Raw genomic sequence first — 22582 nt, 5'->3', positions numbered from 1 at the left:
TAACATCAGCGCTTACTGACTGACTGACTGACTGAGTGAGTGAGTGGCTGACTCGGCGGTAAGGTCGACGAAAAAGATGTGTGGTGGCCACGTGGAAAGGTACACCGTACATACGCCCATTCGTAAGTATGCTGTATCTCCTCCGTCCTATATGCAGGAGGGTGTTGTCTTCGTTTTTTTTTTGGTTTCTCTTGTCTATTGCTTCGTCAACAGCCCTCATCCTCCTTCTCCACCGGGATGCTGGACGCGAGCCGGATGGCGGACGCGGGGGGTTGAGATTGAGAAATCCAATTTAAATTCGTGCCAGGCTCTCGCCCAGGCGCCCGACGCCCGGCGCTCTCCGGTTCGTTAATGTTTCTGAACAACGCGCGACCGACCGACCGAGCACGGCGGCGCTTGCTGCTGCTGCTGACGTGTTGAAGGCATACACACACACAAACACACACAGACGTGCTCGCGCGCGTCCCCGTTGCTGGAGAGAGAGCAAGATTGACACATGCACGTATCGCGAATTATGCTAATGGAAGTTTACCGAAGTGTTTACTGGCGTTCGCAAGGCAAAGGCACGGATTCGGGGACCTGGCGAATATCTTCTAATCATGCGCGGCCCCGACAGCGGCCCCACAGAGAGAGAGAGAGAGAGAGAGAGCTTCGATACACCGTCTGTGGGTCGCGTGACGTTTTGTCGTCGTCGTCGTCACCTGCCCGACCACCATCCCCTCCGGCCATGAGCTTGTGTGCGTCCAAAATGGCACTTTTGTGCCGAACATTTGTTCCCCGTTGGCCAACCGGCTGTTGCCCTTCACCAGCAACCCAGATACCCGCTCCCGTCTCCAGGTCCGAGCCGAGAGTAGTAGTATTCTGTCAAGAAAGTACCGGGAATAGTCGATTTAAATCTGACTGGGTTGTCGGATCCAGTAAATTTTTTTTTCCTAGGTTGGTACAACTGTCCTTAATTATTGTGCAAAATTTGAGCGGAATCCGTCAACCCGTTTGTTTACAGCAGTTTTTTTTGTTTTTTCAGTAAGTCGATGTCAGTAGCGAGCGGCGATTTTTGTTTTATGGCTTAAATCGACTCAAAACAGATACCGCGAAGGGACAAGATAAATTTTTGGGGAAAACGAAAAAGTCACAGGGAACTAATTCTGGTTAATACGGTAGTTGTTCGATGCTAGTTTTTTTAGTTTTAGATCGAAAAATAGCAAACAAAAAAATAAAAAAATAGCTTCTTTTGGAACGAGTCCCGCTGCAACACGTTTCATGCCAAAAAAAATCAATCAAAATGTTACGAACCGATATGTTTAGTTCATGAACCAACTCTCTCAAGCTGTAATGATGATTTTCGAACATCATATCTTTCACTTTATCGTTATTTTCATCAGTTGAGAACGTTAACGAACGACCAGAACAACCAGGCAAACCGGTGACATCGGTCCAACCACTTCGGAAGGCATTGTACCGCTCGTAATCACAAGTTTTCGATAGATTTCGATTGCCAAAGGTCTTTTGCAACCTTTTCAACGAACGGCATTTCATTTGCAAAACAAAACTTTAAGCAAATGCTTTGTCCAACGTCGTCACCCTTGATAACGGATCGTCGCTCACTACTGACATTGACTTACTTAAAAAATTAAACAAACGAATTGAAGGATTCCGTTCAAACGTTGCACAATAATTGAGGACAGTCGTACTAACCTAGGCAAAAGATGTTTACTTGACCCGACATCCCAGTCGGATTTGAATCGACTATTCCCGGTACTTTCTTGACAGAATGTAGTAGTATTAGCGGCAGTGCCGGTTGTCAGCCCCGCGAGTCGTGATGCGATCCGCGGATTGCTGGAATGCTGAATGGTTGAGCTGAGCGAAACGCTGACTCGACGCTCGACGACGATGATCCGTACGATGGCGTCTCGAAGATGGCGGACGACCTTCCCCGAAAAAAACAAAAAGGCAGCAAGCAGCAAATCAAAAACAAAAAAAAACTAAACAAAACAAAAAACAAAAACAATCCACGGAGCGCGAGCTGTGCTTTTTTTTTTGGATGGCTTGTGGCGTCGTTGCTCCGGCAAGCTTTGTGCTAATAGCCCCCCCCCCATCCAGGGGCCGACCAGGCAGGTCGGACAAAAAGCCCAAAGCCAAACCTCAGAGCAAGGGCTGCCGTGACCCCGGTCCTGGCCATGGGGCCGCGTGTATTAGGGGGCGTCGAAAAAATCCTCGACTCGAACTCGAACTCGACGTTCGAATGCGCTGAATCATCGCAGCTATCTCGGCTCGTCGCAGTAGTCCTCCCCGCACCCTCCACTCCCCCTCTCCCGGGAATACAGGCCGCCCCTAAAAGCGCAGTAGCTCAGCACCGGTTTGAAGGTACAAGGCTCAATCTGATCGATTCGAGGATTCGGGGGAATTTGAGGGGGATGTGGGGGCGGGGTTCTTGCCTCCTCGCACAATACACCACCTCTATGCACCTCTCTCTCTCTCTCTCTCTTTTATCCTGCGACCAGCGTCCTAGGCCAGCCGTGGTTGCTATAGACAATCAAACACTATCATCATCATCATCATCATCATCATGTGTAATCGTTTGAATCAATCGAATTGCGCAGTTCGCACTCACACACACACACACACACACACACACACACGACGAGGTGGCTGTAAAGGGGAAGGGGGAGCAGAAATGCGTTCCAAAATACGTGGTGTGCCAATTAGCAGTCCCGAAGTCCCCTGCCTGGTATGCGTGCGTGTCTGTGTGTGTGTGTATCTCCCCTCACTGCTGACTGTGGTTTTCCTTGTCTCTTATTCATTATCATTATGATTACCACCATGAGTCGCCGTCGCCGTCGTCGTGAAATCGGTTTTGAGCTCTATAACCCTTTGTCCCTCACGGGCTCTGTCTCTCTGCACTCTCTGTTGCATTCCAATGTCGTCGGCGCAGACAAAACCGCGAAGGAGGAGGAGGAGGAGGAGAAGGAGGAGGAGAGCAATCAGCGCTGGTAGGTAATGGTGCCTCCTCATCCATCTCCTCCTCCACACCTTCAGGCTTCGGGCCAAAAGGGAATGACTGGACTCCATTCTGGTTTTTCTGGGCCAAAGCTCTGGGCATTGCGGTGGTGGTGGTGCTGGTAGTGGTGGCGGCATGTCGTCGGCACCTGTCGTGTTGTGCGCGCGATTCGAATGATCCGTGATAGTCCGCGTATTAGGCGTCGGTAGTAGTCCTTCGGCGGCCTAGACACTAGAAGTTCTGAGGAGTACTTCTCAGTGTGCGCGCGCTGATTGACGAGGCCACCGAGCGGACCACTGAGCGGACCGTCGCCTACTCACGCGTCGCCGTTCCGGTTTTTGGCCACACGCAGACACACACACACACAGTCACAAAGCCGCCCAGGTAAGACCGCGGAATTGACCTTCCGGCAAATTCCGGCACGGCCACGGTCTCAAGTCTGCTGCTGCTGCCTTGCTCCTACGCACCACCACCGACCCGGAATCGCCGCCACGCCGCCACCGCCACCGCCACCGCCACCGCCGGCCAGCGGTCAGCAAAAATCCAAATCATATCGCTATACTTTTACGGACCGAGCGCCGTGCGTCTGAACGTAGCAGCAGCCAAACAAAACAAAAGGGAAACAACGCAGCAACAGCAACGTGGTGGCGGTGGCGGCGGCGGCAGATCTGACCACAGAGAGCTGCGGAGAGTGCTCTAGCTCTAGCTGGCTGGCTGGCGCGCACGTCGCTAACTTTGTAGCGTTGGATTCGCGCATTACCGCGTCGCGCGCGCGTCTCTATTTCGCTTCGCATTTAAAACCCCCACGTCCGCTAGCACCTCCAATTCACCACAATTCGCTCGCCTGTCTATCGAGCGGGTGAGCACGCCGCGTACCGCTCTACCCCACTCCCCCCCCCCCCCAGCCTTCCCCGTTTTAGGGGAAGGGATTTGTTTATCCGCATCAGAGAGCCTGGCGCACGAACCGTACCACTGACAGCTGCTCACCTGAGCTTGCTCTAACTATGCGTTTGTGTGTGTGTGTGTGTGTGTGTGTGTGTGTGTGTGTGTACACGGACGTCTTTGCTTATTTTACGGTGATCGACATCGGGGCAAACCTCCCCCTCCTCCACCCCCCTCCCCCTTCGACTCCGAGAGCACAACGTAACGCAACACAATCATCGCCGTCGCCGACGCCGTCATTGCCGGAGCTTCTAATGGGGTCCACCCGTCCGCTTCCAGCAGCAGACAACAAGCCTCCAACAAGAACGCGGTGGGGGAGAGGGTGCGATGTTGTGTCGAAAGGGGGGGGGGGGGGGGAGGCATGATCACCGAAGAGACAGCTTAATTGATGGTGTCATGTTTCGGCTCGTTATGAACACCTTCTCCTGCTCACCGCACTCTGCTCACCTACCTCCATCCCTCTCCCTCACATCCCCTCATTTCCCCTCCTTCCCTTTCATCCATCGGGTTGGCTTGGCAACCACCTTCCTTCTCTTCTTCCTTCCTTTTTGCTAGCCAACCCTCTCGCCCCAGAGAGTGAGAGAGAGCCACGGAGCCAAGGGGGGTAGAGGGATGATGCCACCCCCCCCCGGGGAGGGGGTGTTAAATGGGAAATGATGAACCAAGTCAGGTGGAAAGTGCTAAGAGTTTTCTTGTGGTCAATCCACTCAATCCCAACCGGTCTCCCCCTAAACCCCACTCCCTTATTTAAGTACCTCACCTATCGGGCTCCACCCGGGGGGGCGGGGGTGCCAAACACCCTCGTCAACAAATAGAAGCAGCAGGCACCTTCTCGCCACCTAGTGTCACCCTGTCCCAACAAACAAACAACAACAACACAATGGCGGTTACAGTTAGGCGTGTTGGTTTCGCTTTCTCCACCCCTCTCGACCCCCGGCCAGCTCCTAGCATCTAGCCAAGGTATCAACCACTGTACTGTAAACACACGAATTCAGTCCCAAGCCAGTGGTATCCTTTTTTATTGAAGGAAAAGAAAGAGAGAGAGAGAGAAAAAGAAAGAGATAGAGAGAGAGAGAGAGAGAGAGAGAGAGAGAGAGAGAGAGAGAGATACAGAGAGAGGGTAAGGGACAGGGCAGGGGAGCGAATAAAGGCAAAATTAATTCCCCAAATCCGCCCCGGGCCAAATGCTTTCTGAGTGGGTGTTTGACTGTTGAATTCAAGGAAGCCAAAAACCCACCGCCTCCGTAACAACAAATGTTCCGACCATCCCCCTCCCCTGGCCCCTGATCCCCCGAATCCTTTGACGCCCCTAGCCCTGTGGCCGTTTGTCTTGTTCTTGGTTAAGCGTAACAAAACCTAAACCAAAAGAAAAAAAAAAACAAATAAAAAATAAAACAAGTAGCTCAGTTTCATGGTACAAATTCGTTTTGAGATCAGCTCAGCATCCGGCTGAATTTACCTCTGCTGCTGTCGAACAACATGCCCCGTTTTACTCCCCACAAAAAACTGGACTTGGACCATTTTTGGGGGCAAAACAGATGACATTCCTCACAGAAGTTTTATTCCCGCTTCACACACACACACACACACACACACACAGTCGCTGCAACACGCTGCTTCCAGGCGACACATTAGAAAGTTCTTGCGAGAAATCTTTTGCTCAAACTAGCTCAACATTTTCCAATCCCTCAAAACAAAACAAAACAAAAAAACATCGGCATCGTCTTGTTGCTCTGTTGTTGCCGAACCGCCGTGCCGTTTGTTCAAGGTCAAGCCCCAGGTAATGTTAGCATCGTTTTCGGCTCCGGTGCTCCCTGTTCTCTGTTCTCTGTGCAGAGTTTGTCGTGTCGTTCTACGCTCGAACGTGAAAGTTCTGGGGCGGTATGGAATTTGGAAAAGAGTTTTCTATTTCTCACACAGCCAGCCAACAGGGGCACGGTAAGATAAGCGAAAACTGAGCTTGAGCTTGTTGCTCGCCTCAGGTGATTTGCGCTAATGATTTTCACCCGTAACCGTAAATCGTGTGGTTGGGAATCGCATGTGCGTTTGACAGCTAGAGCGCAGATTGTAGCCCAGTATGTTGTCAACTGCAGAAAGGGGTTTGTTCTTGCTGCGTTTGTCGTTGAATCCACGTGTGTGTGTGTGTGTGTGTGTGTGTGTGTAGAAACACCCTTAAACGAAAATGAGCAAGCTATGTACGTGAAATTGAGCTACTTTTGTTTCGCTTAGCTAAGACAAAGGGACAAAGGGTTGTGCGTACGTGTATGTGTGTGTGTGTGTGTGTGTGCAGCCCTTTTCCGGTCACACTCTAATCACGCAAAAGGTGCTTCCCTTTTTTTCCCCAGATATTCGAACACCCCACCACCGTGCGCCCCCATTTTTTTTCGTTGTTGTTGCCTTCCCCTTTTGGCTTTTGGAGTGTAAAAGTGTAAAAATCGGGGATAAGCACCCCCCCGAAAAGGGCTCTCAGGGGATGCTAAATCAAGGTTATCGGAAGGGTCCTCGTTCGGCCTCGCCCTAGGCCTTTAGAGTAGGTCCCCGGGCCCGGGAAGGGTTCACACCTCAGCGCCTCAGCGCTTCGAGGTTTACGGTCACGTCATCCACTCCTACCATACTAATGCTTTATTTTTAGATTTTAATAGATTTGCGCAAAACCACGGACCCGGATAGTGAGCTGAGGATTCGCAACATGAAAAAATAAAAGAGCGGAGTGGGGGTGGTGGGGGTGTGGGGGCACAAAGCCACCCTTTACCGAAACACGTACGTCGGAGCGCGCTACGTCGTAAACCGGACCCGGACCCGGAGCCGGCCAGGCCGGCTGAGCACGTTTCCCGCACGTCGACGAGTCGACGATGATGAAGGGAGAGGGGGATGGAGGTGGAGAGCTAATGCGCCAAAACACACATTCGCTGCTTTTTTATCCACGTCAAGGGACGTGGCTCAAGGTTAGCCCACCCCTTCTCTCCCCCCCCCCCCCTGCTGTGGTGGTGTCCCGTGTCAGCCGTGTCTAGTCAATTGCCCTTCCCCCCCCCCCCCCCCCCCCTTCCTCCTTACACCTGACGATGATACTTGGAAGCTGGGCTGCTTGAACTCCGAAACCAAAACAAAAGGGGGAAAAGGGCAAGAGTGGCCCTTCTTCTTCTTCTTCTTCTTCTTCTTCGTGTTTGCAACAGTTGCGCTCGCCTCGCGCGAGGAACTGGAATGGCCGCGCCGGCCGCCGGGGGGGTTGGGGGCCACTTGCATGCCCAGGCATCCAAGGAGAAGAAGAAGAAGAAGAGCAGAGAGCATTCCGGGATGCGTCGCCACCATCGTGGTGTCACATTCCATGCGTTCCATTCCAAACCACGCCACCACGCTCTCTTTCTCTCTCTCTCACACACACACACATACACCAAGCGCGGAACTGCGGCCACATGCCTGCCTTTCAGCGTTTTCGATTCTCGCTGCCTTTCGGTCTCGCCGGTCTCGTTGGCGATCGCCGAGCAGCAGCAGCAGAAGAAGAAGAAAAAGAAGAAGAAGAAGTAGAAGAAGAAGAAGAAGGTGGAGTAGGTGAGCAGGAGTGATGGGAAGTGAGCTAAATAGGGTTTAACTACATGCTATGGCAGGGCAGAAGGAGGAGAGGGGGAGCAGATTATGCTACCTGGTGGATCAGCACACGCTGTTGGCCACCCCCGGGGGTAAGACGACACCCGCACGCCAAGATAGGATTTCTCGGGCAAGCTCGGCTGCAAAAACAGACCCCCTCCACCCTCCTCTGGCTTCTGGCTTGACGCTTTTGTTCTCCCAAGGTGTACAATACCGCACAAGATGAAGTGGTGTATGTGGATGACGGGGTGGTAGGGAGGGTTGGTAAGAGGAGAGTGTAAGGAGAATTTCGGGGTCCCAAATCAGATGAAGTCATCGGTCACGTTTTATGATTCCATATTGTGGCAAGGGTCAAACCACACACACACACACGCCCACACACACACACACGCACGTGCACGTTGTGGGATGTGGGATTCTAGCGACGTGGCTCATTAGTTTCACGACCACAACGAGCAAGAGCAAGGTAGCAGAACCTTCGGAGCAGTAGCAGAAGAACACACACACACACACACACACACACAGCGGGCCGCTTGGTTTCGCCCAGGATAGCCCCGGTTGCCGGTAGAGCATTAATTGAATCTCCTCTCGTTAAGGGACGCGTCGAACCGGACGGACTCGAACCGGACCGGACCGTGGACCGGACCGAAGCAAAATCTGGTTAGGCCGCACGCACCGGAACTCCCCCCGCTCCCCATTCCCAACGGCACGCGCGAGGTCAAACCCCTATCAAAAGCCTCAGGAGTCGTCGCCTAACGGGAAGCGGAAAATTGTCTAAAATGTATTTAATTTGATTTTCGCACTCCCGAGGGGAGGGCAGGGGGAAGGGGGAAGGGGGAAGGGTATCCTCCTCCACCACCACCGGCTACATTAATTCGTAAATTTTCGGCGGAAAGGGCGGAAAAAGGGGTCGGTCGGGGTCAGCGCGGAAGCGAGGATCAGATTTGATTTTCGGGCTTGCTCGGGCCCGCTCAAAACGCATCGCAACTCCCCGGACCCGTCGGTAATCACCGGAAACACACCAATTCGGTTGAGGGGATCAAACCGCGATGCAAACAGTCAAGTCAGTTGGACTTGGACGACGACCTGGGCGACTTGGAGGATTTGTTGAATTTAATTACAAATATTCATCAGCATCACCATCACCATCGTCATCATCTCGCCAGTGATGACGACGTGGAACGCGGAAAAAGAGATTCCTGAGGTCACCTGGGGTAAGGCAAGGGGTTGTCCAAGGCCTCGTCCTTTTTGCGTTGCTGCACTTTGCGCGTTAAGAAAGTTAACCTGTTTTTTTTTGTAATTCCAACACGACATATAATTTGTCATCTCTCAACGCATCGCGAACAAGAAATATTCCCCGAAAAATCCATTGTTCAGCGTATTATCTAGCTTTCATATTCATGAGATTTTTTGGGGCCAAACAAATTGTTGTGAAACCATCCTTGAGAATTGACCATTTTTGTTTGATTTTGAAAAAATTGAATACCAGCTGCTTTGCTCAATTTTATCACCTTGAGTGTTGATGTACTGGTAAAGCCTGTTGTACCAGTTAGACCAACTCCGGACTGTCTAAACTTTTAAGCACTGCCCCGGGCAGGCAAAGCGTTTTAATCGCACTAACACGTAATCCATTTTTCAACAGTTAATAGTTAAGTCTTCTAATACGTAATCCCGTTTCTTTAGTGAAAAAAAAGTGTAGTGTTTTGTCCAAACTGTACACTAAAGAACACCAAAGTCAACGGTTAGGTCGTGCGAATGGAACGCGGTGAGGCGAAACCAAAATTCTTTTCAAAACAAAAAAAAACAAAAAGGGTCCAAATTCTTGAAATGTCGCAAACGCTTACTCAAAATACCAAATTAAACACGTGCCAAAATTCAAACCGTGCCCCGCCGAAGATCCTGGGCGGATATCCTGGCATGATTAAAGCTAAGCTAAGCTGCTCCTTACAGCAGGAGTATGGTGTTTCGATTTCGTATAGACCGATTTCGATAGGAAAAACGTATCAATCTACTAAATTTCCTGGATTTTCGATGTTGTATTGGACAGCTATCAAAAGGGAATCTCAAAACAAAAAGTGTTACAGAAATGTGGTAAAAACCACCCGAAATGAAGATGATGTGCAACGGGCGGTGATGTGCAGTTGAGGTGATGTGCGAAGAAAAAAACAAATTTTGGGCACAATAATAACGTTTACATTAAAAAAAGAAACAAAATTTGAATGAAGATAAGAAAAAAAACTAAGACAGATAATTCCAATGTGTAAACTGCATTTGGAAAGGTAATTTTATCAGTTTACTTGAAAAAAAAAAAATTGTAAACCTCTATCAGCTGAACTCTAAAAGTGATGGTGAAAACAGTGAAGCCATTCCGTGCTGACATTTGTGCAATTCAAAGAAAGGTAGTCCGCCGTGCCGGAAATGGGAACTAATGGACAACAAAAATTCAGTCCAACCCTAAATCGTAGCATCTATTGCAACAACTGTGTGGCGGAGAACGGAATTGATCGAAAACGCACAGAAATATCTGAAAAACAAGTGTGCTAGAGCGTTTTCGACCTTCAATGTCGAAAACTCCAGCTAACTACCAGGAAGGGTGCTCGGATTGGCGCAATCAGATTTTTTTGTAAAAGGTGATAAAATTACCTTCCAAATGCAGTTTATAAATCTCAATTATCTGTCTTAGTTTTTTTTCTTATCACCATTCAAATTTTGTCTCTTTTTTTTTTAATGCAAACGTTAGCTTACAAAATAATACAAAACAAACTAACGAGTATGTTGCATCGATCTTTCTCTCCGAAGGCAAAATGTGACGCGTTCGTTTCGCGATGTGACCTATTGCGCAGGGTGTCCAGAACTCGTACAGGTTTTTTGGCATATTTTGCAAGCAAATTCCGCAAATTTTTCGCGCGATTTCGATTGTCAAAGGTTCAAAATCGGTATCAAAAACAAAAAAAAAGGTGACAGTTCTATCGCTAGCAAATGTTTCTTGGGGCTCTACGGTACAGCCTCTTTCGCCACACGAAGCTTCTCCAAAGGCGCTTGCTAATCTCACACACACACAGACAGACACAGCTCCACGGTACAGCGGATAATCTGACGCCGATATCACAGGAATCACTGCAATACGCACATTCTGACTCGGGATAATCTCATGGTGTAAAGCCGCAGCCCGTCCCCGTACAAGGCAGGAACACTGTTCTGTTCAACGTGATATGTTTTTTTTTCCTGCTGCTGCTGCTGCTGCTGCTGCCTGTAACCGAAACGCGTTCTAGCTTTTGCGCACGCGGTGTTCCGGGAGGCGGTGTAGCGATTCAAGCGTACAAGATAGCAGCAGCCAGCGCACCGGTACCAGGGCGCGCAGCACCTCATCAGGCGCTGCTGATCTCGGTGTGTCTCGTTGACTCGCAAATGATTCTAACCCACGGCCTCCAGGGATTTGGGGTTGGGGGGGGGGGGGGGGGAGAAGAATATCGGAAAACATTTTCCGGTGAAGCGCTACGCAACCCACGCGGGCGCACACACACATACACACACACACACACAGACACACGAACATATTGCTGGTGATGGCAAAGGTAGGCGTGTAAAATATGCTTTACATCCAGCTCATATCGCCGGGTTTTTGCCACGCTGCCAAGGATAAGAAGATGGTTTTGACGACGTACCCAGGGGCCCCATGGGAGTGTGGGGGAGGGGGATCAGGTGCCAGCTGCAGCCGTGCAAGCTCTACGCGCCAGGAAATCCGTTTGTCGCCCTTTCACCCGGTGAACCCCGGTGAAGAGGACCACGGGAGTGGGGGGGGGGCAAATTGACACTTCAATTGACAGGGCCGTTGGAGCAGTTGCTGCTTGCTGCTTGCTCCTCCTCCTCCTTCTCCTGCTCCTCATTTGCATTATTCCGACCGACAAAAAAAAACCCGAGCCACGGCCACGTTTACTTTACCCAAAAAAGCGCCCCCAACATACGCGTGTGTGTGCGACCTACCTGCCCACTCAGGCAAGGGTGGGTGGGCAAAAGAGCGGCTAGAGTGTGCAGGACCCCGCTCAGGGCATTGATCTGTTCCGAGGGCGAGGAGCAGCGTTGTGCGAGCTGGATTCCGGATTAGTCCGGGGAGTTCGGGGAGTTCCGTTTTTCCGACGAGAGCGAAAGAGAGAGAAAGCGAGAGAGAGAGAAAGCAATCGAGCCCACAAGTGCTCGACGAGAAGCAGCAGCAGCAGAAGGAGGACGGGTGAAAGAGAGGAGCAGAAGGAGAAAACCAACCGACTCGGTGTCGATTAAAATTGAAATGCGTCTTCAGGAGCGCCGAGGGGAGACGAGGGGAGAGGGGGGAATACAAGTGGTAAGAATGCGGAAAGCAAAATCGAGGGGCGAAAGAATTCCGACCGCCAGCAATCTGACGCTGACAGAAGGAGTTGTAGAGAAGAAGAAGACGCAAGAGACGAGGGCAAAGACGATGTGGTGTGGGGGTGTGGGGGTGTATGGGGAAGGGGAGGCATTTGTCGCGAGCTAGCCAGCCACCACCAGCATCATCATCATCATCATCATCATCATCATCAGCGTATCGATTGAAGTTTGCGCTTGAGCTCAACGCTTGGCTGGCCCGTGGACTAGTATTTGTCCTTTGCCTTTGCATAAGCAAACAGGCGAAAACGGGAAAACGGGAACAAGGAGTCAGCGCGCCAGGGGTGGATGAGGGAATCCAAATCCGCGATCCGCGAGCGGAAGCTGTTGGTTTCCTTCACACCCCCCCCCCCTCCCTCCCCATCTCCCTTATATCTCCCTTCCTTGACTTGGCATCGATTTCATTTCGAGTTAGACTTTCAAAAATTAATCCTACTACTACAGCTGCTACTACAACTGCTGCTTTGTGGTGAAAGTGGAATAGGAACAATAGCGCATGTGTGTGTGTGTGTGTGTGCGTGTCTGCGCCCCCGGGCAGGTCGTGGTTACTAGCTAGCGACCGCGGACTCGGCGTCAGAATTCGGTCGCGGAGCTTTAATATCGATTTATGAACCACCCCATCCCCCATCCCCCATCCCCCATCCCCCATCCCCCATCCCCCATCCCCTTGCTCTTATGGAACACACACACACATCTATTTGGAATCGTTGCATATGGCCACGTACAGGTATACTTTCGAGGTGGGGTCTCGCCACTCATCGTGGCCACTGCATGAATCTGAACCCCTCACCTGAGAGGAAGAAAGGAGGGGGAGCCGGGGCCATTGTCTTCAACATTTCGCAACACACTTCGCTCTGTCGTGTGTGGTAGTGGTGCAAGTTCTGTTCCTCTACTTCGCCTTCTTCTGAGAACTACTTCGAGAACACGGCCAGAAAAAGGAGGGGTGTAATTAGAGAAGTATTTATATATGACAATTACACACGATAACATTCCTGATAACAGATAGAAAAAGAGAGAGATAGAAAGAGAATATCGAAACTGTCAAACAAACAAAAATATTCTTTGTTTTTCGATATCGCAAGGATACTTTTCTGTGTGTTTGCGAGCGCGCGCGCGTGTGTGTGAGACGGTGTTATGGTAATGGGGAGTGAGGTGATCGGGAAGGGGTGAGGGGGTGGGGGTGCTATCATGCGTTGCCCGGCCCCGGCCAAACCGTGATGCGTCGTCTTGCCTGCGACCTTTCCTTGCAGCAGTTTTTTTGTTTGATTGAAGTCAGCTCCGCGTGGACACATACACACACACACACACACACAGGCACAGGCACAGGCACACACGCACGCATGCACGCACTTTGCCTGTCTGGCTGACTGACTACACTGCGGAATGTGCGTGTGTGTGTGTGTGTGTGCACTGTTTGTTTCTTGCGTTGCGTTGCGTTGCGTTGCTGCGATCAATCAAAACGTCCAAACGTCGGCGTTTGGGGGGAGGGGGTGGGGGTTGGGGGTTGAGAGGGTGAATTGATTGCGCAATTCCACGGCGCAGGGTCGGGCCATGGGGTCCAGCCGGGCTCCGGGACAGCACACACTGTTTCCTCCCTCTCCTCACCCCCTCACCCTTCCCCGTACGTTCGTCCGTTCGATCGATCGCATCCCGAACCGCAGAAAGGGCGTTTGACGTTTGATTGGTTGATCGTAATTGGTGTCGATCGTCCGCTGATTAGCGGATCAGCAAATCGGGAGCGTGGAGAGTGTGCTGCTGGTAGAGGTGGTGGTGGTGGTGGTGGTGTCGCTGGTGGTGGTGGATCGTGGACTCGTGAAGAAGCCTCTCGATAACGACGGCGACGACGACGACGACGGAAGACGATGATGGGAGACTGCCTTTCGATTAAAATCACACCCCAGCGCGCGCGTGTGTGTGTGTGTGTGTGGAAAGTAAGAAGTAGGAGCCATGGGTAGCGGAACAATGGCCGTTGGCTGTTGGCATAAACGCACGTGGCGCCGACAACTGGAGGCGCCTGGTCGTTGACTCGATCGCCGCAGACCACTTACACACACACACACACACACACACACACATCCACACAAACACACACGCACGCACATGCAGACAATGTAACAAATTTTCTTCTTGCTATCGATGCTTTCGATACTATCGATACACCCCTTCGCAGGACCATCATCCCCCATCCCCCAGCCCTCATTCGTCCGCCCTGCATTCGTGGCCTGCATTGCTTACTTACACCCCAATCCCCCATCCCCTCGCCCTGCCACCACTTCTTCTGCCTGCTTCTGATTGTCTCGCGTCGTCGAAGGTATCGATCGGCTGTGCTAACAGCTCAGCCCAGAGAGCGATAGAGAGAGAGCGAGACGAAGAGAGGGCGCTGAAGATCCGATCACGAGCGCAACTGGCACCGCGGTAACATCGTGCGTGTGTGTGAGACAGGTTTAGCAAATAGAGATCGTAGAGCCGCGCGATAAATGCGTGACGCATGAAGAACCGGGTGCCAGAACCAAAGCAAGAGCACAACACCACCGAACGCAACCCGTGGTATCCGTCGGTGCTATCGGAAGGCGATCAAGGGGTGAGGGTTGTAAAAAGAGGAAGAAGAACAAAATCGCGAACAGCAGCAGCAGCAGCAGCAGCGTCGAAAACGATTGACGGCTAGCTCACGATCCTACCTCCACCAACCAATCGGCAACCCCCTGTGATCGGAGAATGAGTTTACCCACCCAACACCCCTTCCGGCATCCCCTCGGCACGCTAGAGCACTATCAGTGGTAGTGGTTGGCACTCCAACCCCCCTCCCCTGTTCCTGAGTGGTGGTGATTCTCCTTTTATGCGCGTTGCGGGTTAATTTACCACCTTCCCTCTCTCTCTCTCTCTCTCTCTCTCTCTCTCTCTCTCTCTTGCTCGGTTTCCGCGACAGGGCTCAATAAGGTCATGAGCGAGGCCCGTCCCGTCCCGTCGCAAAACGCAAAACGCGTGCACCAACCCCACAATCCTCAAGCGTCACCCCCTCCGTGCACTAGCCCACGAGCTGCATGAGCCGGCGTGCAATCGGCGCATCGCGATCGCGATTCGCGGCCTGACGGATGGATGGATATGCTCGCTCGGGGGGCTCCGTGGAGCTCCTTTCCTGCGCCTTTGATCGTGGACCCGTTGGCGGGGGGGCGGAGAGAGAGAGAAGGAATGGGTGCCTTACTTCCTGTCGCCTCCCGTTCACCCTTGTCGCTGTCGCCGGAAGCTGTCAAAAGTTCCTCTCAAATCGTTCTCTTCAAAACGGCAGAAAAGCGTCGACGGTCCCCCGGTTCTTTTGATCGCTGTTTGCTGAATGCAGATGACCTGTACACGTACACACACACACACACACACACACAGACACACACACACATGCACACGGGCGCGCGCAACCGAACCCCAACCACCCACAAGCACCTCCAGGGGTAGATTCCGAAGATTTGACCGCAGGTTGATGCTGCTGTTGCTGCTGTTGCTGTTGCTGCTGTTGCTGTTGCTGCTGCTGTTGCTGGTGGTCCTGCTGGTGCTGCAGTGCTATCGACACTGGCCAGCGCGTCCGGTGGCCGGTGTCAGGCCACCTTCCCTTCCTCCCTCCACTCCCTGCGGCTGCTGCTGCGGCTTGCCGTTTTACTTACATCACTCATCAAAAGCACCAGCTTAATCCCCGGGGCCCGGGCGAACGGTTATCAATGTTTGGTGTACCGACGGCTTTGGCTTCCAATCACCGCCACCGCCACCGCAGCCGCTACCGTCACGACCCCCCCTCCACCTGTGTACCGTGTAACGCGAGCACGCGCGGGATGTAACGAGGCTGCTGCTGCTGCTGCACGCGTGCGATTGTGAATCACGTTCGCGCCGTGATCCGTTCGGCGTTCGGCGGTCGGCAGGCCGAAAATAAACACCAAAAGCCCAACAACAAAAACAACAGCAACAAAAAAACCAAAAACAGAAACAGAAAAAAAAAAATAACAACCGACCCCGCCGTTAAATCCTCGACCGGTTGGAATCCTCGGCGGTGGAAACCCTGCGTCCCGTGCGCGCACAGTCCCACAAACTCGGGGCTCCACCGGGTGCACACACACACACGCGCACACACGCACACGCACGTTCACTGATGTTGGGAAACGGTCCTGTATTCCGCCCCCCCTCCGTTCCGTGGTGGTCGGAAAAAGGGGTTTTGACCGGGATTAGTTAGCGGAGGGGCTTGCGATTGATTGCGAAAACCGATTGCGGATGGTTTGCGCGGGACCTCCGTTCGGTCCAGCGTCTCTTCCGTGACTGACACCGACTGGCACCGGTGGCATTCGACGCACGACGAATGCCGCGCTTTCCAGCAGATCGCCCGCCTCGTCGATGACGACGACGACGACGACGACGACGACGCGACGAAAGCGACAACGACGACGACGACGATGACGATGGCTTTCCCCGTCGTCCGGGCTGGGTCCGGAAAAGTGTGGGCTGCTGTGGGGGCCGACGTGGGTTTTGTGCTCAACGCGGGCTACTACAGACCGCCCCCGGCCGGGCCAGATTTAGCGGAGACACACATCGAACGAACACGCACACGAACACTCGCGCAGCAGGCGTCGGAATCGAGCACCAGCTGCTCGACTGCTCGTCGGTTACTTGACCATGGAAGTGACCCCCCTTTTTTTTGTAAGTTGAAATGGGCGCTGTGTTGTATGGAAAATGTGTGCGTGTGTGTTGCGATTTTTAAAGGTCCGACAGCTATTAATCCCCTGCCATTCGATTCGAGCAGAGTGTGCCTCGGCTACGAGTCGAGTTGAGCAGTATTCCCTCCCCCCCAACACCGCCACCCCCCGCACACACACTCACACACACACCCACACAGGCGCGCTTTGGCGCTAACTTTTTTGGATTTTGGCAAACTTTTGTTGCTGGAGTTTTGTGCAATTCCTAGCGGAATAAGTGAGGACGTGAGGGCAAGGGGAGTTGAGGAAGGGATGGGTGGAAGAGGGAGGGAGAGTTGCAAAAGCAATGTAGCGCCCCCGTGGGCCTGTAGGTGTTGCGCGCGTTGCGGTTTGCCATTGTTTGATTTATTTGCAAACTTATTAGTGGGTTTTGAAAAGTAAAGAAGAATAAAGAGCGGGGGGAAAAAATTCAAAAAAAAAAAAACAAAAATACATTAAAGGTATCACATGCAACAAGCAGCAACCGGAGCAGTCACTCGGCAATTCGGTTTCGGTTTCGGTTCGAAACCGACCAAAACAACGAAAGAAAAAAACGAAAAACGGTTTTCGGTTGCGATGGTTCGTTGGGTGTTTTTCCCTCTCGAGCCTACACCTGCCAAAGAAGGGGGCCTGGGGTCACTCAATCATAATCATAATCGAACACAGTATAATAATTCACTTTATCACTCTGACGCACTTTGCGCTAAAAGTAGATCGGAACCCCTCCCCTCCTTCCTCTCGCGTGGTGATCGCGCGGCGAATTTGAAATTTTCCCGCCTACCGTCATGCTCTCGCCTTTCCGGCGCGTAACAGGATGGCATTTAGAATGGAAGGACTGCACTCGAATCGAAGCAGCACGGGCTAGCAACCGCATAAGCTCAATTGCATCCTTTTTTTTCGTAAAAAAAAACATATAAGAATGGGCAAACCCCGTATGTTTATATTTGTATGGTTGAATGAAAAACTAAAAGAAAATAGAGACACATCCGACCCATTAGGTGCCGATAACGGGAAAGCTGGCCGGAATTGCGGCGAAATACATTGTTGGCGCCCTAATCGGTGCACTAAATGGTTACCTCAACGTCAGCGTCAGCGTCAATTGGTGATGGTGGTAGAGCAGTACTCCTGGTAGTAGTAGGGCAATCAGCAAGTGCCGCAAGTGCCGCTTCGTGCATCGTGCATCTGCCTAACCCAACCCCTAAACCCTTTACCTATACCGAATGGTTGTGTTTTGTGTATCATACAAACAAAAAAACGGGGGCCTAACAGGACAGAAACCTAATGCAAACGTTCGTTTGAAAGGCACGTCCCGTCCCGGCCCCATCCCTATCCCTGCACAATGGAGTCGCTGCATCCTCCTTTACCTATTACCTTAGGCCACCCCCCCACCCACCCCCTCCCCACCCTAGCTGAAAAGCTGTTTCATTTTATGCTTTCCCTACCCCCCAGGTACTACGGCTCTTCTGCTCTGTCAATTCACCATGTGGTGGTGGTAGGTGGCAAAGATGATGGGTAATAACAACCCCCCGGGTTCCCGCCACACCCCCGCCCCCACCACCGGAGGGCCGGTTGGTAAGTACGCATTTGTAGACATAGCGCTCACGATTGCATTTCTGGCAGCTATTCATCTGGCTGATGGATTTTATCCCCCCCGATGTCCTTCAACACTGCCCGGGCCGCTACCGTCACCGCCGCCACCATTGCCCCCGCGGCTCAGGCCGTGTTTTGCTATGCAATATCTGCTTTTTGTCTAGTTGCCCCTCCCTCACAGCCCCTTCTTCCCTTTGCGCTTTCCACCCTTTCGCTGGCAACGCAAGTGACCGTTTCTCCCGCGACCATTTCCCAGGCCCAGACGTTCCACCAACCCCCCCGGGGGGGGGGGGGTGTTGTTGGTTGTGGGTGGTTGTGGGTGGGTTTTTTTTTGCTTTCCTCCTTTTTTTTCTTTTTTCTTTTTTTTGCTGCTAGTGTCTCGGTATGTAAATCGCTCTCTTCAGCCCTCAATCATGTATGAGCATAATGGCAAATGCTGGAAGTCTTTTGCATATAGATGTGCGCAAAAAAAAGAAGAAAAAAACTGGAGCAAAGGAAACGGTAAAAGATGACACCAAAAACGAGGGAGGGGGATGGCCTCGGGGTTGGCGCTCGGTGACTAGATCCTGGTGGTGGCACAGAGGCCTTCTTCCTCTGTGCTACTACAGTGTGCAATATATTGCCACACTCAAAGATTCTGTTCGCGCGCTCGTTTCCCTTCACGCGCGCGCACCCCTTCCACCTCCTGGGTGTGCTATTGCTACTACTTCTTCTGCTGCTGCTGCTGCTGCTGCTTGCACTGTGGTTTTCTTTCTTTTCCTTTCCTTTGGCACCGTTTGCAACATCAACCTGATGCTACTACTTTCAGCAAGGCAAACGGCTTTCAGGCATCCAGCCAGCTGGTGGTCATCCATATATACCCCATCCCTAACGTACAGTTGCTGCTGCTGCTGCTGCTGCCGCTGCTGCTGCTTGATGGTTTTACATCAAACGCAATAGCCGAGAGCCGGGAGCAGCGAGAGAAAAAGAGACGGCGGCGGCATGTACGCAGCGGAAATACACCCGCAAGCCGGAAACCAAGGCCCCCGGAGCCCGGATGCTACTGCCTGTGCACAGCAGCAGGAAGCGAGGAAGCGCGCGACAGCACATGGTAGCAGCAGCAGCAGCAGCAGCCGCCCCGGCAGCAACTAATCCAGCCGTTCGCCACGACAAGCGATGAGCGATGAGGCTCCGGGCGTGCGCAGGGCAGCATTTAAAATAGCCAGCACCGCTTATTGGCCAGCGTTACAAAAATACACGGCGTGCTATCAGGGCGAGATGCTCCCGTGCTGCTGCTGCTGTTGCTCCATCGTCTCGACTCGACTTGCTGCGGACGCTCCAGTAGTTTGAGCTCGAGCCGGCCGAACGAGTGTTTTCACGTACAACCGACGACGACGACGATGACGACGATGACGACGACGACGACGACGACTGGCCGATGGAAAGGGCACCCTTCCCACCCCCCCCCCCCCCCCCTCTCGGCCTTGCGAACACACCAGGGCCCGGGACCCGGGGATTTCATTGTGAGTTCCCCCAGATCGACATCGAGTCCTTCGCTCCGTTCGCTCGTCCTTCAAAACAAACCCCGGTTATTCCGTTCGTTTTTTTACCTCCTCCTCCATCTTCTTCTTCTTCTGCTATCGCTTCTTTTCGCGTCGTCTCTTTTGCTCCGGAGCGAGCGCGCGCGCGCCTGCCCTGAGATGAGTTCCATTTGTGTCGGTGGTTCGGTGCCATTGTCGCTAATATGCCATCTTCACGTGATTTGTCCAAGGATTTCTCTCCCCCCCCTGGTGTTGTCCCGTGCCCTTGGTTGGTTGCAAACGGGAAACGGCGGTAGGGCTACGATCACGAACCGACTGCGTACACACACACAAAACGATGCGAACCGATGATAGCGATAGCGTTGTTCCGTTCTTTCTTTCTTTTTTTTTCAAACTAGGCTCTCAGCGAACGATGCGAGCACGAAATGGGAGTTTCGTGTAAACAAAACTTAAACGTGTAAACGTTTAACGATTGCTGCTGTTTAGCATACACGCGCATCATCACCACCACCACCACCACCACCCGTTTCATTATCATTCATTAACCCCGAAATGGGGTTTTGGCTCATCGATCGCGTCGCTGCCTTAATTGTTGCTAATCGTTACTGTTTTTCTCAGGTTCCTCTGACATTTGCGCGTCCGTACGTTGAAACACGCTGTGGCCAATCGGTGGTCGCCCTGCGTGCTACAGTCTAGTCCAGTCCCGAAGGTTTTTTGGATTGCTTTCGCGGCTTTTGAGAGTTTCTCAAATTTCGGTTTTGTGAAACATGGATTAGTGTCACAAGCACAGGTCATGCGGTTACCACTGTGCTTGGTACATGCGCTCAGGCGAGGCCATTCGCGTTGTTTAGATATGTTGTTTTTGTTACTGCCATAAGCCAAAAACCAAAGCTGCCCTATTTCAAGTACTCTGCTCAATCACGTGCTTCAAAAGTGTGTGGCAGTTTGCAGTCCGCTGCAAAATGCGGTTGTAGACGTGTGGGAACAAAACGCAGCAACGTAGTACAGCTGTACTAGCTGTACACAGGTACACTCAGCCTGGCGACAACCCGATACCGGACGACTTACAGGCGTACTGCCAATGCGCCGAGATGCGAGGCATTTGCGCGCGTTTATTTGGAATCAAATTATTTTAATAGCCATAATTAGGCGGGCGCTATTCACGTTTGCAATTCACCTTCGATTGGCACTGGCGTCTCCATTGGCGGTGTTCTAGGCCCAGCGACAATATGCCTTTGCGTTCGGCGTATGCCAGAGCCAGCGCGAGAGGTACATATACACCTCGGGAATGGTCGCGGTATAGAGCAGCCCGCATCGCCCGGCAGCCCCGTTGTTGTCCCGACCAGCGAAACCACACCGAGGCATTCGAGGCCGAGGCCGAGGCGGCGGCGCAGCGTGGCATGCAGCATGCCAAATTTTTTGCACGTCAACGCAAAACACGCGCTCAACAAGCAATATCAATTGGCGCTGTCGGCGCTGATGTGCCGTGTGGCTGGCTGGCTGGCTGGCTGGTCTGCGTGCGTATTGCTGCACATTCGATCAAACATAGTCATTATACAGCGCCCTCACCAAAGGGTGCATGTCTAATCTACCAATCTCAATTATTGCTCCATTCAGTCAACTCCTTTTTCGGTGCTGGAGCGGCGCGCGGCTGCGGCTGCAGCGCGGGAGCGGACAGAAATGATTAGCCTTGATTTGCACACGAAGCGCAATACGGAGCAGTGGTGCCATCTAGGGGCCGGCGCCCAAACTAGCAGCATTTCTGGGCCATAAAGCTGGAAGAAAATCTGGTCCGGAAAACGGAACGGATAACTGTGCTCTGCAAACACTTGCTTGCACCAAGACGAACGTATGTTCTCTTTGTCGGCCGGAGTCGGTTTGGCGTGTGGAAGCATGTGGATTTCATTGTGATGCCATTTTATTTGGCAAAAGTATCCAAACCACGCACGAAACTCGATAGAAAAGGCCCTAACGGATATCCATGCAAAGTGCAGTACGAAGGGCAGAAGTAAAGATCAGCTCGATTGACATTCAAAACGAAAGGAATTCATTCGTACATTGAACACTTTTCGTCAACGTTTCTGGGTGTCGAAGATACTAGCAGGACATTCAATTCGGTACGTTCGGACGTGCCGCTTATTGACTGCTGCTGTCCTTGATCGAGAGCCGAGAAATGGGCGAGAGGTCCTTTTGCGCGGCTCAAATTATATTGCATCGCTCGAACGCCTCTTCGCCGAATGTTTCGCCTCGCATGTACCAGAGATAGCATCCAGCTCTGCCCGAGCTCGCAACAATCATACGTGCGGGAATCGCCGAACCAGGTCAACGTTGTCGTGCTCTATCGGGGGGTTTTCGTTCATTCTTCTCGCCTTTTAACCCTTCGATGAGGTACGCAGCCAGTTTCTCGGAGTGGGAGCAGTGTCGCCACCGCAATATCGTGTAATAGCAACGCGCGTTCTGCACAATGGCAAACTTTAAAATGTTTATTAACAAAAATCTCGTGGCGATAGTGATGATTCCCTCGCTGATTGGCATGCACTGGGCGTGGGACAACTTGCAGCACAACCGGGCACTCGTTGCGGACCACGAGCGCAAAGATTTGCCGATTGTTATTGTGAGTGTTCATTCGAAATTCCGGCCCCCGGGACGTGACTAACTAACAACATTTTTCCTTTCCCGTGTCTCTTTGCGGTAGGCCGCCAAGGCTCTTTGGAACCGTGTAGGGAACCAATCGGAACCGGCGTCGGAAAAGTGATAACCCTGGACCGTTGCGTAACGGACCTGGCGTGGTGGATAGCGTTTATGATATGCAAAATATACTGGTAGCATTTTACGAG

The 22582-nt window shown here is 52.2% G+C and overlaps 2 protein-coding genes across 5 annotated transcripts in view; one reads left to right on the top strand and one right to left on the bottom strand.

The window, feature by feature from the left end:
- Nucleotides 1-16321, bottom strand: part of LOC125957184 (octopamine receptor Oamb) — a 47341-nt gene extending 31020 nt beyond the window's left edge. Inside the window, exon 1 of one of the 4 annotated variants that reach the window (XM_049689722.1) lies at nucleotides 16228-16321. The gene's annotated coding sequence lies outside the window, so the exon portion shown is untranslated. The other 3 variants (XM_049689711.1, XM_049689702.1, XM_049689695.1) reach the window with 3 other exon arrangements.
- Nucleotides 16322-22139: 5818 nt separating this feature from the next.
- LOC125957330 (uncharacterized) lies at nucleotides 22140-22582 on the top strand. Its single transcript, XM_049689972.1, has 2 exons — nucleotides 22140-22359; nucleotides 22441-22582. The coding sequence occupies exons 1-2, from the start codon at nucleotides 22210-22212 to the stop codon at nucleotides 22498-22500; spliced, it is 210 nt and encodes a 69-aa protein (XP_049545929.1). The 5' UTR covers nucleotides 22140-22209; the 3' UTR covers nucleotides 22501-22582.

The sequence above is a fragment of the Anopheles darlingi genome, chromosome X, assembly GCF_943734745.1.
Source record: "Anopheles darlingi chromosome X, idAnoDarlMG_H_01, whole genome shotgun sequence".
In the NCBI taxonomy this organism is placed as follows: Eukaryota; Metazoa; Arthropoda; class Insecta; order Diptera; family Culicidae; genus Anopheles; species Anopheles darlingi.
This window is presented reverse-complemented; position numbering and strand designations above follow the sequence as displayed.

Excerpts from the sequence above, each read along its gene's own strand:
- LOC125957330 (XM_049689972.1), top strand. The coding sequence starts at position 22,210 with ATGGCAAACTTTAAAATGTTTATTAACAAAAATCTCGTGGCGATAGTG. Across the intron at positions 22,360-22,440 it reads AAGATTTGCCGATTGTTATT|GCCGCCAAGGCTCTTTGGAA; the intron begins GTGAGTGTTCAT and ends TCTTTGCGGTAG.